A 15,863-nucleotide genomic window follows, 5' to 3' on the forward strand; every position below is an offset into this window, starting at 1 on the left:
ACCCGGTGGGAATCGAGGCGAACTAGCCAGACACCACTGTTAGTTAAGAAAAAAGAACATTAAGGGTGTGTTTGGTTTCCAATTTTCCCATGTTTGGTTGGTTTAAATATTTTGGAAAATAATTTCCTTATGAACTCATTTTTCCTCCAATTAGAGGAAAATGTTTTACTTATCAAGAGAAGGGAAAACATTTTCCAAAACTCCTTCTCAACCTTCCCCAATCTATTCCCCACCCTCACCAACCCACCCCACACCCACCAACCTAACCCCACCCACCCCCTCTCTCAGAAAAGGCTTTTATTTCTTCAAATTTCAGTTTTTCTTTTCCGTCACCACCCACCCTACTTCCCCCCCGCAAATTTGTAATTTCAAATTTCTATTTTTTCATTTTTCTGCACCACCCACCCCCGCACAAAAAAAGTTTTTTTTTGTAATTTTCAAATTTCTTTTTTTTCTTTTTTCTGCACCACACACCACTGCCCCCCACCCCACCCCGCACAAAAAAATAATAATTTTTTTTTTACTATTTTTTTTGTAATATCAAATTTCTGTTTTTTCGTTTTTCTGCAAAAAAATATATATATATTTTTAGTTTTAGTTTTTTTCATCTTTCGGTTTACAGGTTAGAAATTTTACAAGTTATAAAGTTATGAGTTCAGAGGTTTATGTGTTTGGAAGTTTACGGGTTTAGAAATTATAAAGTTTGTGGGTTCGAAATTTCGCGGTTTCGAAAGTTTAGCGGTTCGGAAATTTATGAAATTTGTGGGTTCGGAATATTGTTGGTTCGAAAGTTTATGGCTTCATGTTTATTGTATCTAAATTATTTATGAATACTCTTGAGAAGTTATTTTCCTTAATTTGCGTACCAAACACCGGAAAATGAATAAGATTACTACTTGTTTTCCAAAAAAATATTTTCTTGGAAAACATTTTCCGTTATACCAAACACACCCTAACACTATAACATTTTGTGGCCTCATAACTCTTGGATCCAAACACTTCACTTTATTCTCCACATCCTATACCCGTTATAACACCCAAATTGAACTAGCTGCATAATCAGCTCATCAATTGTTTTCCATCATTAGCCAAAAATTACAATGCAGTTTAGAAATGATAGCTACCTAAGCATCATAATTACATTCGGAACCTAAATCTCTTGGATGTAGTATGAACTTATAAACACTAGCACTAATCTTGTTAAATTTACTAAACTAGAAGATTCTAATTCTAGGAACCTTTTTTCCTTCTCAAAAAGACCTGGCTAAGGAATCTCTACAGATTCTATGAATTTACATCAAAAGAATGCCCACAAACCTAAGACCAACTCCCACTAGCACAATGTATGCTATAATTAAAGCGTGCACATGCCTATAATGTTCCGCTTACTGAATGTAAGGGGCACAAAGGAGTCAAATTGCACATATTTTGGTCCTGAGTTCGTTCCTGTGAACTCATACTTCACAAAAACAATAGTTTTACAAGATGGAAATAACGCGTGCAGCATAGCCAATTAAGTATGTGATAAAATAGGACACAACAGAGTACTGTAACTTATATTTGTTTACACTATACAAGATCCTGATCCCAGAAATATTCCCGAATATGCAGGCATAGCAAATGAGAACTAAATGGAAGAGAATGATTACCATTTTTGCCGTATAATCTGGCGTGTTGTGTAACCTGGGAAACAAAAGAAAAAGAATTAGATCACAACCCAAAAAAACTCATTTCCTAACCACGGCCGAAGAAAGACAAAGATACATGTATGCTTACAACAACAACAACAACATACCCAGTATAATCCCACATAGTGGGGTCTGGGGAGGGTAGTGTGTACGCAGACCTTACCCCTACCTTTGTAGAGGTAGAGAGGTTACTTCCAATAGACCCTCAGCTCAGGCAAGCATAGGTACCACAATAATAACAAGAAACAAGACGGGACAACACCGAAAAACCATGTAAAAGCAGGATACACAACAAGATAATGTAATTAAAAAAAAAAATTAAAAAATCAAATAAGCCTACTACCAACCAAATGCGAGAGTACGTACTAACACTACCGCTATCAATAATCTAGACTACCTAACCTACTATACTAATCTTCGACCTTCACACCTTCCTATCATGGGTCATGTCCTCGGTCAGTTGTAGTTGCGCCATGTCATGCCTAATCACCTCACCCCAACTCTTCTTCGGCCTATCTCTACCTCTCCTAAGGCCCTCCAATGCCAACCTCTCACACCTCCTTACCGGAGCGTCTGTGCTTCTCCTCCTCACATGTCCAAACCATCTAAGCCGTGCTTCCCACATCTTGTCCTCAATAGGGGTCACGCCCACCTTGCCCCGAATAACTTCATTCTGATCCTATCTAATCTGGTGTGCCCGCACATCCATCTCAACATCCTCATCTCTGCTACCTTCATCTTCTGGACGTGAGAGCTCTTGACTGGCCAACACCCAGCCTCATACAACATAGCCGGTCTGACCACCGCTCTATAAAACATACCTTTAAGTTTTGGTAGTACCTTCTTGTCAGTGTTTTGAATAGCGTGAGGCGACAAAAAGCGATGAGGACCCGCTTCACTGAGGCGAAAAGCGAGAAGCGTAGCGCTCGCCTTTTTTATGTGAAGCGAAATAAAATGTTAAATTTGCATATATAAATAACTAAAAACTCAATAACAACAGCATATTAATAAATATATAAATTCAAAAACTCAATAGATAGAAATCAAATATTTTAATATACGGTTTATAGAGAGAAATTAATTGTAATTAAAGAGAGAAAATAACAGTTAATTGTAATTGTAATTATAGAGAGAAGTTAATATGCAAGTAATTGTTTACTAAACTGGAAAAAGTAAATCAAAAGAGAGAAACAGAAGAAGAAAGAAGGGCAGAAGCAAAAACAAAGGTGAAAGAAAAGAAAGAAAGAATATTTCTGCTGGAAATCAGTTGTTGCCGGAAAGAAGAAGAACAAAAAAGACTTAATACCTGAAAAAGAAAAAGAAAAGAAAGTAGAAAGAAGAGAGGCTTACTACCGGAAAAGACGCCGGAAAAACAGAGGCATACTGCCGAAAAAAGAAAGAAGAGAAGCTTACTGCCGGAAAAAACGCCGGAAAAACAGAAGCTTACTGCCGGAAAAAGAAAGAGAAAAGAAAGAAGAAGAAAAGAAGAAAGAAAGAAGAAAGAAGAAGAAAGAGGTACCTGGGAGTCGAGAAAACCCTAACTTTTATTTAAGTCTCTTCTTTTTTTTAAAAAGCGACGCCTCTGTCACCTTGTCGGCGCTACTTCGCCTCAAAGTTAGGGTAAGGGTAAGGGTAAAGTTCTTCTGAAACTCACTTCGGGAAAAACTTTAGCCCTTGTTGATGTACTGCATATTCCTACTATGAGGGCAAACTTGATCTCTGTATCCTTATTGGGAAGAGCCTGAGTGAAAGTGTCATTTGCATCTGATAAGATTATAACGACCAAAAACAATGTGTTTGTGGGAAAGGGCTATTGTAACCAGGGACTCTTTGTACTTAATATTTTTGATGTTATCAATAGAAATGCATTTGCTTCTACTTATATGGTTAAGTCTATTTCTTTATGGCATGCAACATTAGGACATGTTAATTTCGCATATATAAGAAAAATACAGTCATTAGGTTTAATATCTGGTTTAGACTCAAACAATATTAATAAGTGTGAAATATGTGTTGAAGCTAAAAGTACTAAAAAGACTTGTTTTTCTGTAAATCGAGAAACTGAATTATTATCGTTGGTTCACATTGATTTAGGCGATTTAAAACAGACTACGACTAGAGGTGGTAAAATATATTATGTGACTTTTATTGATGATTTTTCTAGATATATTAAGTTGTATTTGCTTAGAAATAAAGATGATGTCTTTAATACTTTTATTTCTTATAAAACTGAGGTTGAAAATCAACTTAGTAGAAAAATCAAGAGAATTAGATCTGATAGAGGTAGAGAATATTTATCTTTAAATGGTTTTTGTGAAAAGAATGGAATTATTCATGAAGTAACTCCGCCTTCTTCACCTGAGTCAAATGGAGTAGCTATAAGGAAAAATAGAACATTGAAAGAGATGATGAACTCTATGTTAGTTAGTTCTAATGCTCATGATAATTTGTGGGGTGAAGTTATTTTATATGCATGTCACTTACAAAATAGAATACCACATAGAAGAACTGGCAAAACTCCGTATGAATTGTGGAAGGATTATAAACCTAACTTGAAATATTTAAAAGTGTGGGGGTGCCTTGCTAAAGTCCTTTTGCCTGAACCTACAAAGAGAAAAATAGGTTCTAAAACTGCTAATTGGATATGCTAATTGGATATGCTAAACATAGTGTTGCATATAGATTTCTTGTTTTAAAAAGTGATGTGCTTGATTGCAATACTATAATTGAGACAAAGAATATTGAGTTCTTTGAATATATTTATCCACTGTCTGATAAAATTTCTCATACACCTGTTGAAACAAATAATGAAATTACCTCTAACGAGGAATTGAGAAGGAGCAAAAGGCCTAGGAAGGAATATTTTTCTTATGGAAATGATTTTCAAACTTTTCTTGTTGATAATGAACCATCGAATTATTTTGAAGCTATATCTTGTTCTGATGCTGAATATTGGAAAGAGGCAATAAAAATTGAAATTGATTCTATTATGAAAAATAATACATGGATTTTAACGGATTTACCTCATGGTGCAAAACCTATTGGTTGTAAATGGGTTTTCAAAAAGAAATTTAATCCTGATGGATCTTTAGATAAATATAAAGCTCGGTTAGTAGCAAAAGGATTTTCTCAAAAATAAAATATAGATTATTTTGATACATTTGCACCGGTGACTAGAATTTCTTCTATTCGAGTTTTAATTGCCTTAGCTTCAATTCATAAGCTTTTTATCCACCAAATGGATGTCAAAACTGCTTTTCTAAACGGTGATTTAGAAGAAAAAATTTATATGGTTCAACCTGAAGGCTGTGTCATTCCTGGACAAGAAAATAAAGTTTGTAAATTAATTAAAGTCTTTATGGCCTTAAACAAGCTCCTAAGCAGTGGTATGAGAAATTTGAACAAGTGTTACTGAGAGACAGTTTCTCTTCGGTGGAGGTGGATAAATGTGTTTATACTAAAGTGGTAGACAATGATTATGTGATAATATGTCTGTATGTTGATGACATGCTTATATTTGGTACAAGTTTAAATATTATGCAAAGTACTAAATTATTTTTGTCTGCTAATTTTGATATGAAAGATCTGGGTGAAGTAAATACAATATTGGGAGTTAAAGTTATAGGGAGTGAAGATGGAATAATTTTGTCACAAGAACATTATGTTGAGGGACTTCTGTGAGCACTTATTTTGATGCTAACTCTCAGTTGAAAAAGAATAATGGTGACCCAGTTGCTCAATCTAAATATGCTCAGATTATTGGGAGTCTGGTGCATTTAATGAATTTTACAAGGCCGGATATAGCCTATGTTGTGTGTAGACTGAGTAGATCATAATCCCAACAGAGAGCATTGGTCTGCACTAGTTAGACTAATAAAATATTTATGAGGAACCATGAATTATGGTATCCTATATAGTGGATTTCCTTCTACTTTAGAAGGGTACAGTGATGCAAACTGGATCTTTGATTCATACGAAACCAAATCCACTAGTGGCTATGTATTCTTGGTGGTGGTGCAATATCGTGAAAATCAACTAAATAGATGATCATAGCTAGATCGACTATGGAATCAGAGTTTGTAGCTCTGGAGTTAGCTGGTTCTGAGGCTGAGTGGCTAAGAAACTTCTTAGCTAATATCCCTTTAATAAAGGACGTATTGCCTCCAGTGTCTATGCATTGTGATTGTCAAACGGCAATAGCTATTGCAAAGAATAAATCTTATAATTGTAAAAGTAGACACATGAAGTTGAGACATGATGTCATAAAGCAGCTGCTGAGAGATGGAATAATTTCCATTGACTATGTGAAGTCAGAGATAAATTTGGCCGATCCTCTGACTAAACCTGTGGGACACATGAAATTGAGACATGATGTCATAAAGCAGCTGCTGAGAGATGGAATAATTTCCATTGACTATGTGAAGTCCGAGATAAATTTGGCCGATCCTCTGACAAAACCTGTGGGAAGAAAATTAATTCTTCAAACCTCAAAAGAGATGGGGTTAAGGCTGACATCATGTCAATAGAGATGGTAACCCAACCTATATGATTGGAGATCCCATGAAGTAGGTTCATATGGGTAATAACAAGTTGATATTGACACTGAAGCACTAAGAGTGAGTGTTTGACCGCTACTAATTGAGAGGTTGAGTTATAACTCTTAATGAATTCATATTCCTTATGAATAGTGTATTTAAAAGCAGTATACACTTGATGAATTCACCTATATGAAAGTGGAGTGAGGCCGCTCCTATGAGATTTTGACCTAGTCTCTAGAGCTCTCATGAATAACCAAGAAAGCGCATGGCCTAGTGGCGCAAAACCGCATTGAACAGCAAAATCGTGAGGGTCAAAATGTGATTGATAAAATCTCTGACTTACAATAAGAATTATTGGTTCATACAAATATTACATTTCACCAGTAATTCTGTGAGTTAAATTGTATTGGTCTAAGTTTGGTTTATAGTCCAAAAGACACCAAACCTACTGCATTTGGACCATGCAAATCCAGCAAGTTTTAGAGCCCATTTGGACATAAGAAATTTTTCCCTTTTTTCCAAAAACAATTCACTTTTTTTCGAAATCAACGTTTGTTCATAAAATTTCCAATTTTCACTTGAAGATGCATTTTCGAAATTTTTGAAATTTTGAAAAACTTGTTTTTCAAAATTTTCACTCAAATCACTCACAAAACTTCAAAAACAACCCAAAATTATATTCATGTCCAAACACAACTCTAAATTTCAAATACCATTTTCCCTTGAAAAAAATTTTCCCTATTTTAGAATTTTACAATTCTTATGTCCAAATACCCACTTACTCTTCTATCCATTACTCTTTTATTTGTACAACAAAAAAATTGAAATAGTGGGGGACTGTGGTAGTATTTCAATATTGTTGTGGACAAGTGGCTACATAAATGGTAAGTGGCTTGATCTCCTAATGCTATGGCCAAATGTGTAGAGCACCTACCAAATGTCTCTTTGCATGGAAAGTTTTTGACAAGTAGACGAACACGTGTCACTTTCTTATACAATACTTACAATTATAAATACCCACTTCCTATACCATCCGAAAACGCACCAAAAATATTTTGTTCTCTAATGATTGCTAATGATTAGTAATCATCACTACAAGCCTTTTCATTTTCAATTACGGCCTAGCCTTTTGTGTAATCCAATTTCTTTTATAATCTTTGTTTATTTCCTCAGTCCAAACTTGCTGGTATTATTTAATTTTGTTGATTCCTGTATCCTCTAAATAAATAGAGGTAGGCTTGTTTAATCCTGGAAAAACATGTCACATTGCTGAAATAGTTTCTTAGGACAGTATCCAGCACCACTCAAGCCAATCCGTGTATCTATATCTACTCACAAATATTATTGCAGTATTATTGTTATTTTCCCTTGTTATTTCCCTACAAGAGTAATAGTTGTTGTTTGTAATTGTAAGCTTATTAAATATATGCACCTGTATATCCGTAAGACCTTTAGTCGGATCCACGCCAAAGAATTCAAGAACCTGTAAATGGAATTGCAGCATTGTTATAAAAATTGGGTCTTGAGAGAATCCAGTTTAAGCAGAAATGGTACAATTGAGAATACCTCAGAGACAGATCGGGCGTAAGCGTCCTCCATTGAAGGAGGTGAGCTTCTAGGGCTGGTATTTCTATAATTTGAAGTGAACAGTGTTCTTGTCTCTCTCTCTCTCTCTCTCAGTACAATATAGGACTTACGGAGGTGATCTTGTGCACCTGTAGTCTTGTCTGATGAGATCTGACAAAGCGACTGGTTTCTTTTGCCAGGCAAAAAACGTTATAATTAAGGAAGTTTTTAGTCACCAATTATGGCGTTGGCCTGTATTAGGGTTTAGATAGGAAAAATGGTGTGTTTGGATTGTACCAAAGCCGGATAAAACTTATGGATACTCTTTAAAGTTTTTAGTATTTAACTCATTATATTTTCAAAGTTATGGGTTCATATTTATTATTTTTATAATTTTAATAAATTTTTACATATAAACTTTTACTCTGTGTCAAAAGTTATGAGTTCAGTTGATCACGTCGGTGATACACTACATCCGCCCCTGGATTGGACCTCGATATCTGTCAATTGAGAATGGCGTGAGCATTTCATGGTTGGTGAGTATATTTTTCTAAAACAATTGTTTTGTATAGTGATTTTGTTTGGCGGTTTTCGCGTTTGATAAAGTTTGAGAGAATTGCTTGAGTTTCATGGACGGTCTATATTCTGTATACAATAAATGGAGAGGTAAAATCACCATATTAAGCTAAATGGTACAGTCATATCTCTCTATAACAACATACTTATATAACATACATTCACTATAAAAGCCAAATTTTCCTCAGAACAGATTTTTTAAGTTATATTTTAACTCTCTATTATAACTTTTTACATATAATGGCAACAGTTATATTTATACCAAACGCTTTTTGTAAAATTAGTCATCTATAACAGCCATATAGAATCTTTAAGATTACTAATAATAATTCTAAAAATAAGCACAAACCTTTTCCATTAAACAAAGTTTTTATCTTTCATTAGATATAAGATTTGAAGATTTACACATTATCTCTTTTTCATTGGACAAATTTCAAGAAATATTTAGATAAAAACTTTAATTGTTAAGCTCTTAGATTATCTTCAAGGAATAACTATTTGATACTTTTTTAATCTTCAATAATTCAAGTGTTATATCATTATATCGCTAGTAAGATAATGAAATCTACGAAACAAGCTATAATTATAAAGTTCTTCCATCAATCTTGAAAAAAATTATTTTTTAGGTAGCTTTAAAATGTCTGCCTTAGAGTTTAAATCTTTATACTTTTAGTTATAAATTTATTAATAATGTATTAGCTTTCTTCAATATTTAACTAGTGAAATATGCATATCTTTTGAGATTATAATTTTGAATAATTTTCTTATCTTTTATATGTAACATTAAAAAAAGAAAAAATAATTAATTTTGGATAATTTTTATCTATAATAGCAAAAAAATATTTAAACGTCAAATGATGTTATAGGTGTATAACAACCATTTACTATAAAAGTCAAAAAATATAAGAACAAACGAGGTTGTTATAGAGAGGGTTAACTGTATAACCATATTAAGTGGTATATAACAAATGTAGATTTTTAGGATAAAGTTCCAACAACGTTGGAGTTTAAACTTATTTTAAAATAAAAAACGTAAAAAAAAAAAACTACCAATCCAAATTGGAGAATACTTTCTTTCCAATATGGCATATATATATATAAAGATGACAAGTGTAGAGTTTTAGGAAAAAATTATTTTCTCTAGCATCCATTTGCTCGCGAAAAAATAAGAATTTTTTCCTGATTTAAACATATGTTTTTTATTATTTTTTTCAATAAAATATGTCAATAATTATCCAATTTCTCCACAATTTGTGCCAAACGGTTCAGCCACCATAAGGTCATAATCCATCTTCTTCTTCCTTGTGGGTTTTCTTCTCTCTTTCATATCTCAATGCCGTTGCCGTTGGTAATATTTTATTATTACCCCTTCCTTCTCTCATATAATTTTTATTTTCTAAAGGAATAAAATAACAAAGAGGTATCAATGTTTATGATGTTGTACCTTGGGTTGGGTAGTTTTAATCTTTATTGGATGTAATGTAACTTAAAATATTTTTGGCATCTCAATTTATGTATTGCAGTTTCACCATATATTGTTATATCTGTGCATTATAGTTGATAATTAATATGTTACAAAAGTTGTGGTTCTAACATTTATTATTTTTGCTTGTTTGTACTATGTGTGTATATGTATTTGCTCATATTTTCATCGCTCTATTATGAATAATCAAATAGAATATAACATGTTTCTTTATAGAAGCATGTTTTATTTTCTTTATTTGTTATATATAGTTGTGACATCACGAAAATGGTCCATGGTGATGTAAAATCAACTTGAATTCCTTTGTCAAAAAGTTAGAATTGTTAAGGTATTGTTTGTTGAGCTAAGCGTGAAGTTGTTCCTCTCTTTATCTGAGAAATATAGCCTTAGCATGTTGACGATCAATTTTGACTCTATCCTTTATAAATTAAGGTATTTACACTTATTAATCAGCAATAAACATAGTAAAATATTTTTAAATCAGTAATACCTAATTTCTAAAATATAAATGCTTATCGCACTATGCCCAAGGACCGTGATAATGTGTGGGGTAAGTCTAAGGCTAGCCTTAAATCAAGGCTCAGGAGACTCAGCTGTAAGGCTAAGCCCAACATTGGCCCAGACAATCAAACAGGACAGGCCTATGCAGGAGAATCAGGAAGGCCCACCAGTGAAAGGGAAGGCCAAATGCGTGAAGGGGAAGTCTCCCACACAACCCAAATTGTTAATGAATTTCATCATCTGGAATGCTAGGGGGAGCTAACAATGGTGAGTTTAGGAGGCATCGTGCTGAGATGGTCAAGCTGCACAAACCTGCAATGGTTGTCCTGCTGGAAACTAGGATGACTGAGCATAAGCACCTGAGCCAAGAATTGGGCTTCTCAGGCCAAATCCAGAACCCAACTGTGGGTCTGTCAGGAGGTATTGTCATCATGTGGAAGGATGACCTCCTGAAGATTGATGAGGCTTTCTACCACCCCTCAAGGCATCAATGTTATGGTTAAGGTAACACCATCTTCTAACCCTTGGATTTTTACTGCTGTTTATGCTAGTAATACTTATGTAAATAGGAGAAACCTTTGGCAGCAACTTAGAACTATTCCTGAGAATATAAGGGGAGTTGGCTAGTAGGCAGGGACTTAAATGAAGTCCTAAGAGCAAGAGACAAACAAGGGGGAATTGCATCTCTTCTCCAAGAGCCAATTTATTCTGACAGTGCATCAACCACTGTAAACTTATTAATCTAGGCTTCAAGGGCAGCAAGTATGCATGGACTAACATGAGGTACAGGAATAGAAGCCAACTAATCCTAGATAGACAGATAAATACTTTGGTAATGATCATTGGATCCAGGAATACCCCTCTAGTACAATTAGCCACCTCCCTAGAACTCATTCTGATCATTGCCCCATACTAGTCAACATGTGGTACAAACCAAGCAATACATTAACAAAACCTTTTAGGATTAGTGAAATCAAGCACCTTTAATGACATCACAACACAATAAAGACTATTTTCTTCACTTAGGCTAATTTTTAAGGTTAGGTTTAGGTATTTTATTCACCCCTCTCCTTAGGTTGAGTCATTTTTAGGACATAACAAGCGTAGATGTTGAAGGAAAACATGCTAAACTTGAAGTTGGAAGTAAGTTTGAGGTGTTGTGCATATGGGACTGTTTTAGAAGGTTTTTGAGCTAGCTTAATCTGGTTCTTGATGTAGTAGCTGGATGTGTTGTTGTTGATGTTGTTCTTGTTGTTTTGGGGTGTTGGTTTGAATTGGAAGGAAATGATATAGGTGATGTCCAATTTTATGAAATCGTAGGTATGTTGTTGTTGATTGTTGGACTGTTTGGGAGGTATAATATGATTATTGTTGATGTTGTTTGGGCTGTTTAGTGATTTTTGTAACTTGTGGGAAGTCATATAAATAGGGGAGATGCTGCACGTTTTATCATAAAATAGGTTGTGGTCGATATGTAATAGTTACGATGCTTACACGACAACGATTGTATCATTTCTCTTATTGTAGACTAAGGAGCCGTGGCATTTGCATAACTTGAGGTTGGGCAACATATAGAAGGTATGTGAGGCTATCCCTTTCTTTCTTTTGCACGACTCCGGTTGTGTGTAACATAAGCGAATGAGCTTCCAAAGATACTCCACTCTAAGATGCTAGCAGTACATACATTGTTTTCCCTTCTTATGGAATGATTGATGTTGATGTTGCTTCTCTTATTCTTATGTTATCAAATATTGTTGGTATTTCCTGATTCTTATAAGATTCATGATTTCGAGTTAGCTCTAATAACTTATATGGAGGTTACCGACCTTACGTCACTCCGAAAGGTTCAGAATATGATTTCATGAGTCCAGCATGCAATATATATATATTCGAGTTAGCTCTAATAGGTGCATATATATATAATGATTTCATGAGTCCAGCATGCAATATATATATTCGAGTTAGCTCTAATAGGTGCATATATATATATATATATGCACCTATTTTACTTTACCAAATCGCGATATAGTCGGCCATCTACGTCACCTATTGTACAACTACTAATCAGTTAGGTTTTACCGAGCTCCACATGGTCGGGTACGATTCTACCGAGCCTTATGACGGGTCCTATTTATAGCTCTATTTAGGGAGACAAGATCCCTAAATCAAGTTCCTCTTGAATGATAATAAAACTATCATCGATGGCTGCAAAATGGTTGGCTTTAAATGCAAATATTCTTTCTGACGGCTGCTCATTGAATGCTATCCAATATCAACTCTTCAAATCTTTGCTATCGGTTACCCTATCTCCGGAATTCACCCAACACCGGTCACATGCTCGCATCCCCAACTACTTGCTGACTCACATCTTCCCTATCTTTAGTTCCAAGTGTCACTTCCTCATTTGTCCAACTGTCACTAATCAATTTTACCGCATACAGTTATCGGGGTTGGATTTGAATTAATAGACTACCCAATGCTAATACCAGGGAAGGAAAAAAAAAGGGATCTTTACGCAAATAGCCGGCCATATTCATTATTTTTTTTTTTTAGCCATATACATAGATTATACACAATCCAAGGCCAGTCAGTCAATCCAAGGCCCTCACTGCCGCAATTGGAAGCCTTAAATAACGCCGACTTGATTTCCCAAGTGCTCCTCCAATACCATAACCCATTTCACGCAATGGAATCCTCTCTTCAGCTCCACGACATTTCTCTCACCCCTTTCCTTGTCCATCAAGCCCTCCTCTGCCTAAAACACTCTTCAAAAATTGCCCTCTCATTCTTCCAGTATTCCCAGTCCCATCCTAGTTTCTCCCTCGACTCCATCACTTTCAATCTCCTCATCAACATTCTTTGCAAAGTCCACCAGTTCGATGTTGCGTGACAACGTATTATCCAAATGGACTAGAGGCTCATTAAACCCAACTTTACTACTTTCTATTTGTTGATCCGTAGGCTTATTTCTGCTGGTTTGACCTTGTCAAGCCATTCAGGCATTCAATGAAATGCATATATTTATGGATGAAGAAAGTGAAGAGCAAGTGTGGAAGTCGTATTTTTGTTATCTTCTTGATACCCTTTGTAAATATGGATATGTTAAAGTGGTTATTAAAGTGTTAAATAGGGAGAAGTGGAGATTGGAGCTCAATTGTAAGATTTATACCATTTTGATATATGGTTGGTGTAAGGTGAAGAATATAGACATGGCTAGGAGGTTTCTAGGGGAGATGTTGGAGAAGGGAATTGATCCGAACGTGGTGAGTTACAATGTGTTGTTGAATGGGATTTGCAGGAGAGCGAGTTTGCATCCTAAGGGAAGGTTTGAGAAGGTAATTAGGGAAGTAGAGAAGTTGTTTGATTAAATGACTGAACGAGGTATGGAATCGGATGTGACCAGCTATTCTGTACCCCTTCATGTCTATAGCCGAGCTCATAAGCCGGATTTATTACTTGATAAATTAAGGATTATGAGACGCAAAGGGATATGCCTGAATATTGTGACATATAGCTCAGTTATCAAGTGCCTCTGTTCTTGTGGTGGGATTGAAGGATATCTGCCATATAAGGTAACCTTTGAGACACTTTATAAAGGCTTAATACAATCCAATATGTTGAGAACGTGGAGAAGGTTAAAGAAAAGGCTTGATGAGAAATCAATAACTTTTGGTTCAGAGTTTGAAAATTATAACCTAAAGCCTTACGGAAGGTGATTTGGTGAAGTCTTGAAAGGGGTACAAGGCTGCCTAATCTGATGTCGAGCTAATTGGTATGTCCTGATTCATGGGGAGCTACTTACCGTTACTCATTCAATATGTTAGGATTATTACATGCCCCTGCCGACCAGCACATGCACGCAGTTGGAGAAAAACAATCATCTAGCTTTTGTCTTTGCTGGAATTTGAACTTTGATTTCCATGGTTTTCAACCGCTAGGCCACACCGTAGGGTGCTGTTTTTGACACATTTTAAACTTATGTTGTATTTGGCATGAGTTTGTTAATTTAATGTCCCCGGAAGTGGTTACTCCATTTGGATTGACTGTTTGATGGTTGTTAAGCTGAAGGTGTAAAAGCTGCAACAATGGATCACATGCAACCACAAATTATCCTTGTAATTGATGATGTAGGAGACCTCAAGAGCACAGAAGTAGCAAACATTCTGTCATTCTTAGGATTATGTCACAAACCTGAACATGTCAATAAAATCTTTTCCATGGAGAATGAATATAAAAAAAACTGCATGTTCATACTCAAAATGGTCTAGTGGAATCATTGATCAAACGCCTCCAATTAATTTCTAGAACAATGCTTATAAGAAGAAAACTTCCTATCTCAACATGAGGTCATGTTATTTTGCATGCAGCTCTTGTGCGGATCAGGCCCACAAGTTATCATAAATTCTTCCCATTATAATTGGCTTTTGGTTAGGAGCCAAGTATTTTCCATCTTAAAATATTTGGATGTGCGGTATACCTTTCAATTGCTCCACCACAATGCATAAAGATGGGTCCCCAAAGAAGGTTGGGCATATATGTTGGGTATGAATCTCCTTCTATTATAAAATATTTGGAACCTATGACTGGAGATTTATTTACGGCAAAACTTACTGATTGCCATTTTAATGAATTAGTATACCCAATATTAGGGTGAAAAAATAAGCAGTTGGAAAAAGTGATAGATTGGAATGCATTATCACTATCTCATTTAGACCATCGAACAAATCACTGTGAACATGAGGTTTAAAAGATAATTTATTTGTAAAATATTACAATCAACTGTTAGATACATTCACTGACCTACGAAGGGTGACTAAGTCGCATATTCCAGCTGCTAATGCTCCTATTAGAAAATGTCCCGGATGGACAATCTATAAATGCAAATGAGTCTAAGCCACGCTTAAAATGTGATCGACCAATCGGTTCCAAAGATAAAAATCTTCGAAAAAGAAAAGGAGCAAATGATCTAGGGAATCATAATATGGAGGCAATTGCTCAAAAACAGTCTCGTGACATAATAAATGATAATACCTCAAATGAGGTCGAGGTACCTGAATATAATAAGAATGAAGAAATATCAATAAGTTATGTCTCTAAGGGAAAAAAGGTGGAACCAAAATAATATTATGGTCGACAATGTTTTTGCTTATAATGTTATTGTTGAAATAATGCAACAAGATGAGGATCTTGAACCATGATTTGTCGATGAATGTTGATAAAGAAATAATTGGCCAATGTTGAAATGTGTGACCATCTCATCTAAAAGCTTAAAGTGTTAGAGAGAACACATTTTATTAACTTAATTATCTCTTTAACATGCTCCTTCACGTGCAGAATTCATTCATTTTTTCATTGGCCAAGCACATGAAAAATTAATTTTTTATAATAGTGGTGGTGAGACTCACATTCAGGACCTCTGCCTGCTCTGATACCATGTTGAAGTGTGTGACCATCTCATATAATAACTTAAGCTATTAGAGAGAGCATACTTTATTTACTTAGTTGTCTCTT

At 35.0% G+C, this 15,863-nt stretch overlaps 1 protein-coding gene and 1 pseudogene across 2 annotated transcripts in view; one reads left to right on the forward strand and one right to left on the reverse strand.

Annotated features, from left to right (window-relative positions):
* The window catches only part of LOC104090489 (calcium-transporting ATPase 3, endoplasmic reticulum-type), a 108,233-nt gene extending 100,164 nt beyond the window's left edge, over positions 1-8,069 (reverse strand). For both annotated transcript variants that reach the window (XM_070188697.1, XM_070188696.1), the window contains exons 1-3: positions 7,793-8,069; positions 7,659-7,709; positions 1,650-1,683 (exon numbers count right to left, since the gene is read on the reverse strand). In XM_070188697.1, the coding sequence (XP_070044798.1) occupies positions 1,650-1,683; positions 7,659-7,709; positions 7,793-7,825 (118 nt within the window). In that variant the 5' untranslated portion in view covers positions 7,826-8,069. The remainder of the gene's footprint in view (positions 1-1,649; positions 1,684-7,658; positions 7,710-7,792) is intronic.
* Positions 8,070-10,597: 2,528 nt separating this feature from the next.
* On the forward strand, positions 10,598-14,068 carry LOC138901460 (pentatricopeptide repeat-containing protein At2g13420, mitochondrial-like; annotated as a pseudogene).
* Positions 14,069-15,863: the final 1,795 nt, after the last annotated feature.

This window comes from Nicotiana tomentosiformis, chromosome 11 (assembly GCF_000390325.3).
Source record: "Nicotiana tomentosiformis chromosome 11, ASM39032v3, whole genome shotgun sequence".
Classification (NCBI taxonomy): Eukaryota; Viridiplantae; Streptophyta; class Magnoliopsida; order Solanales; family Solanaceae; genus Nicotiana; species Nicotiana tomentosiformis.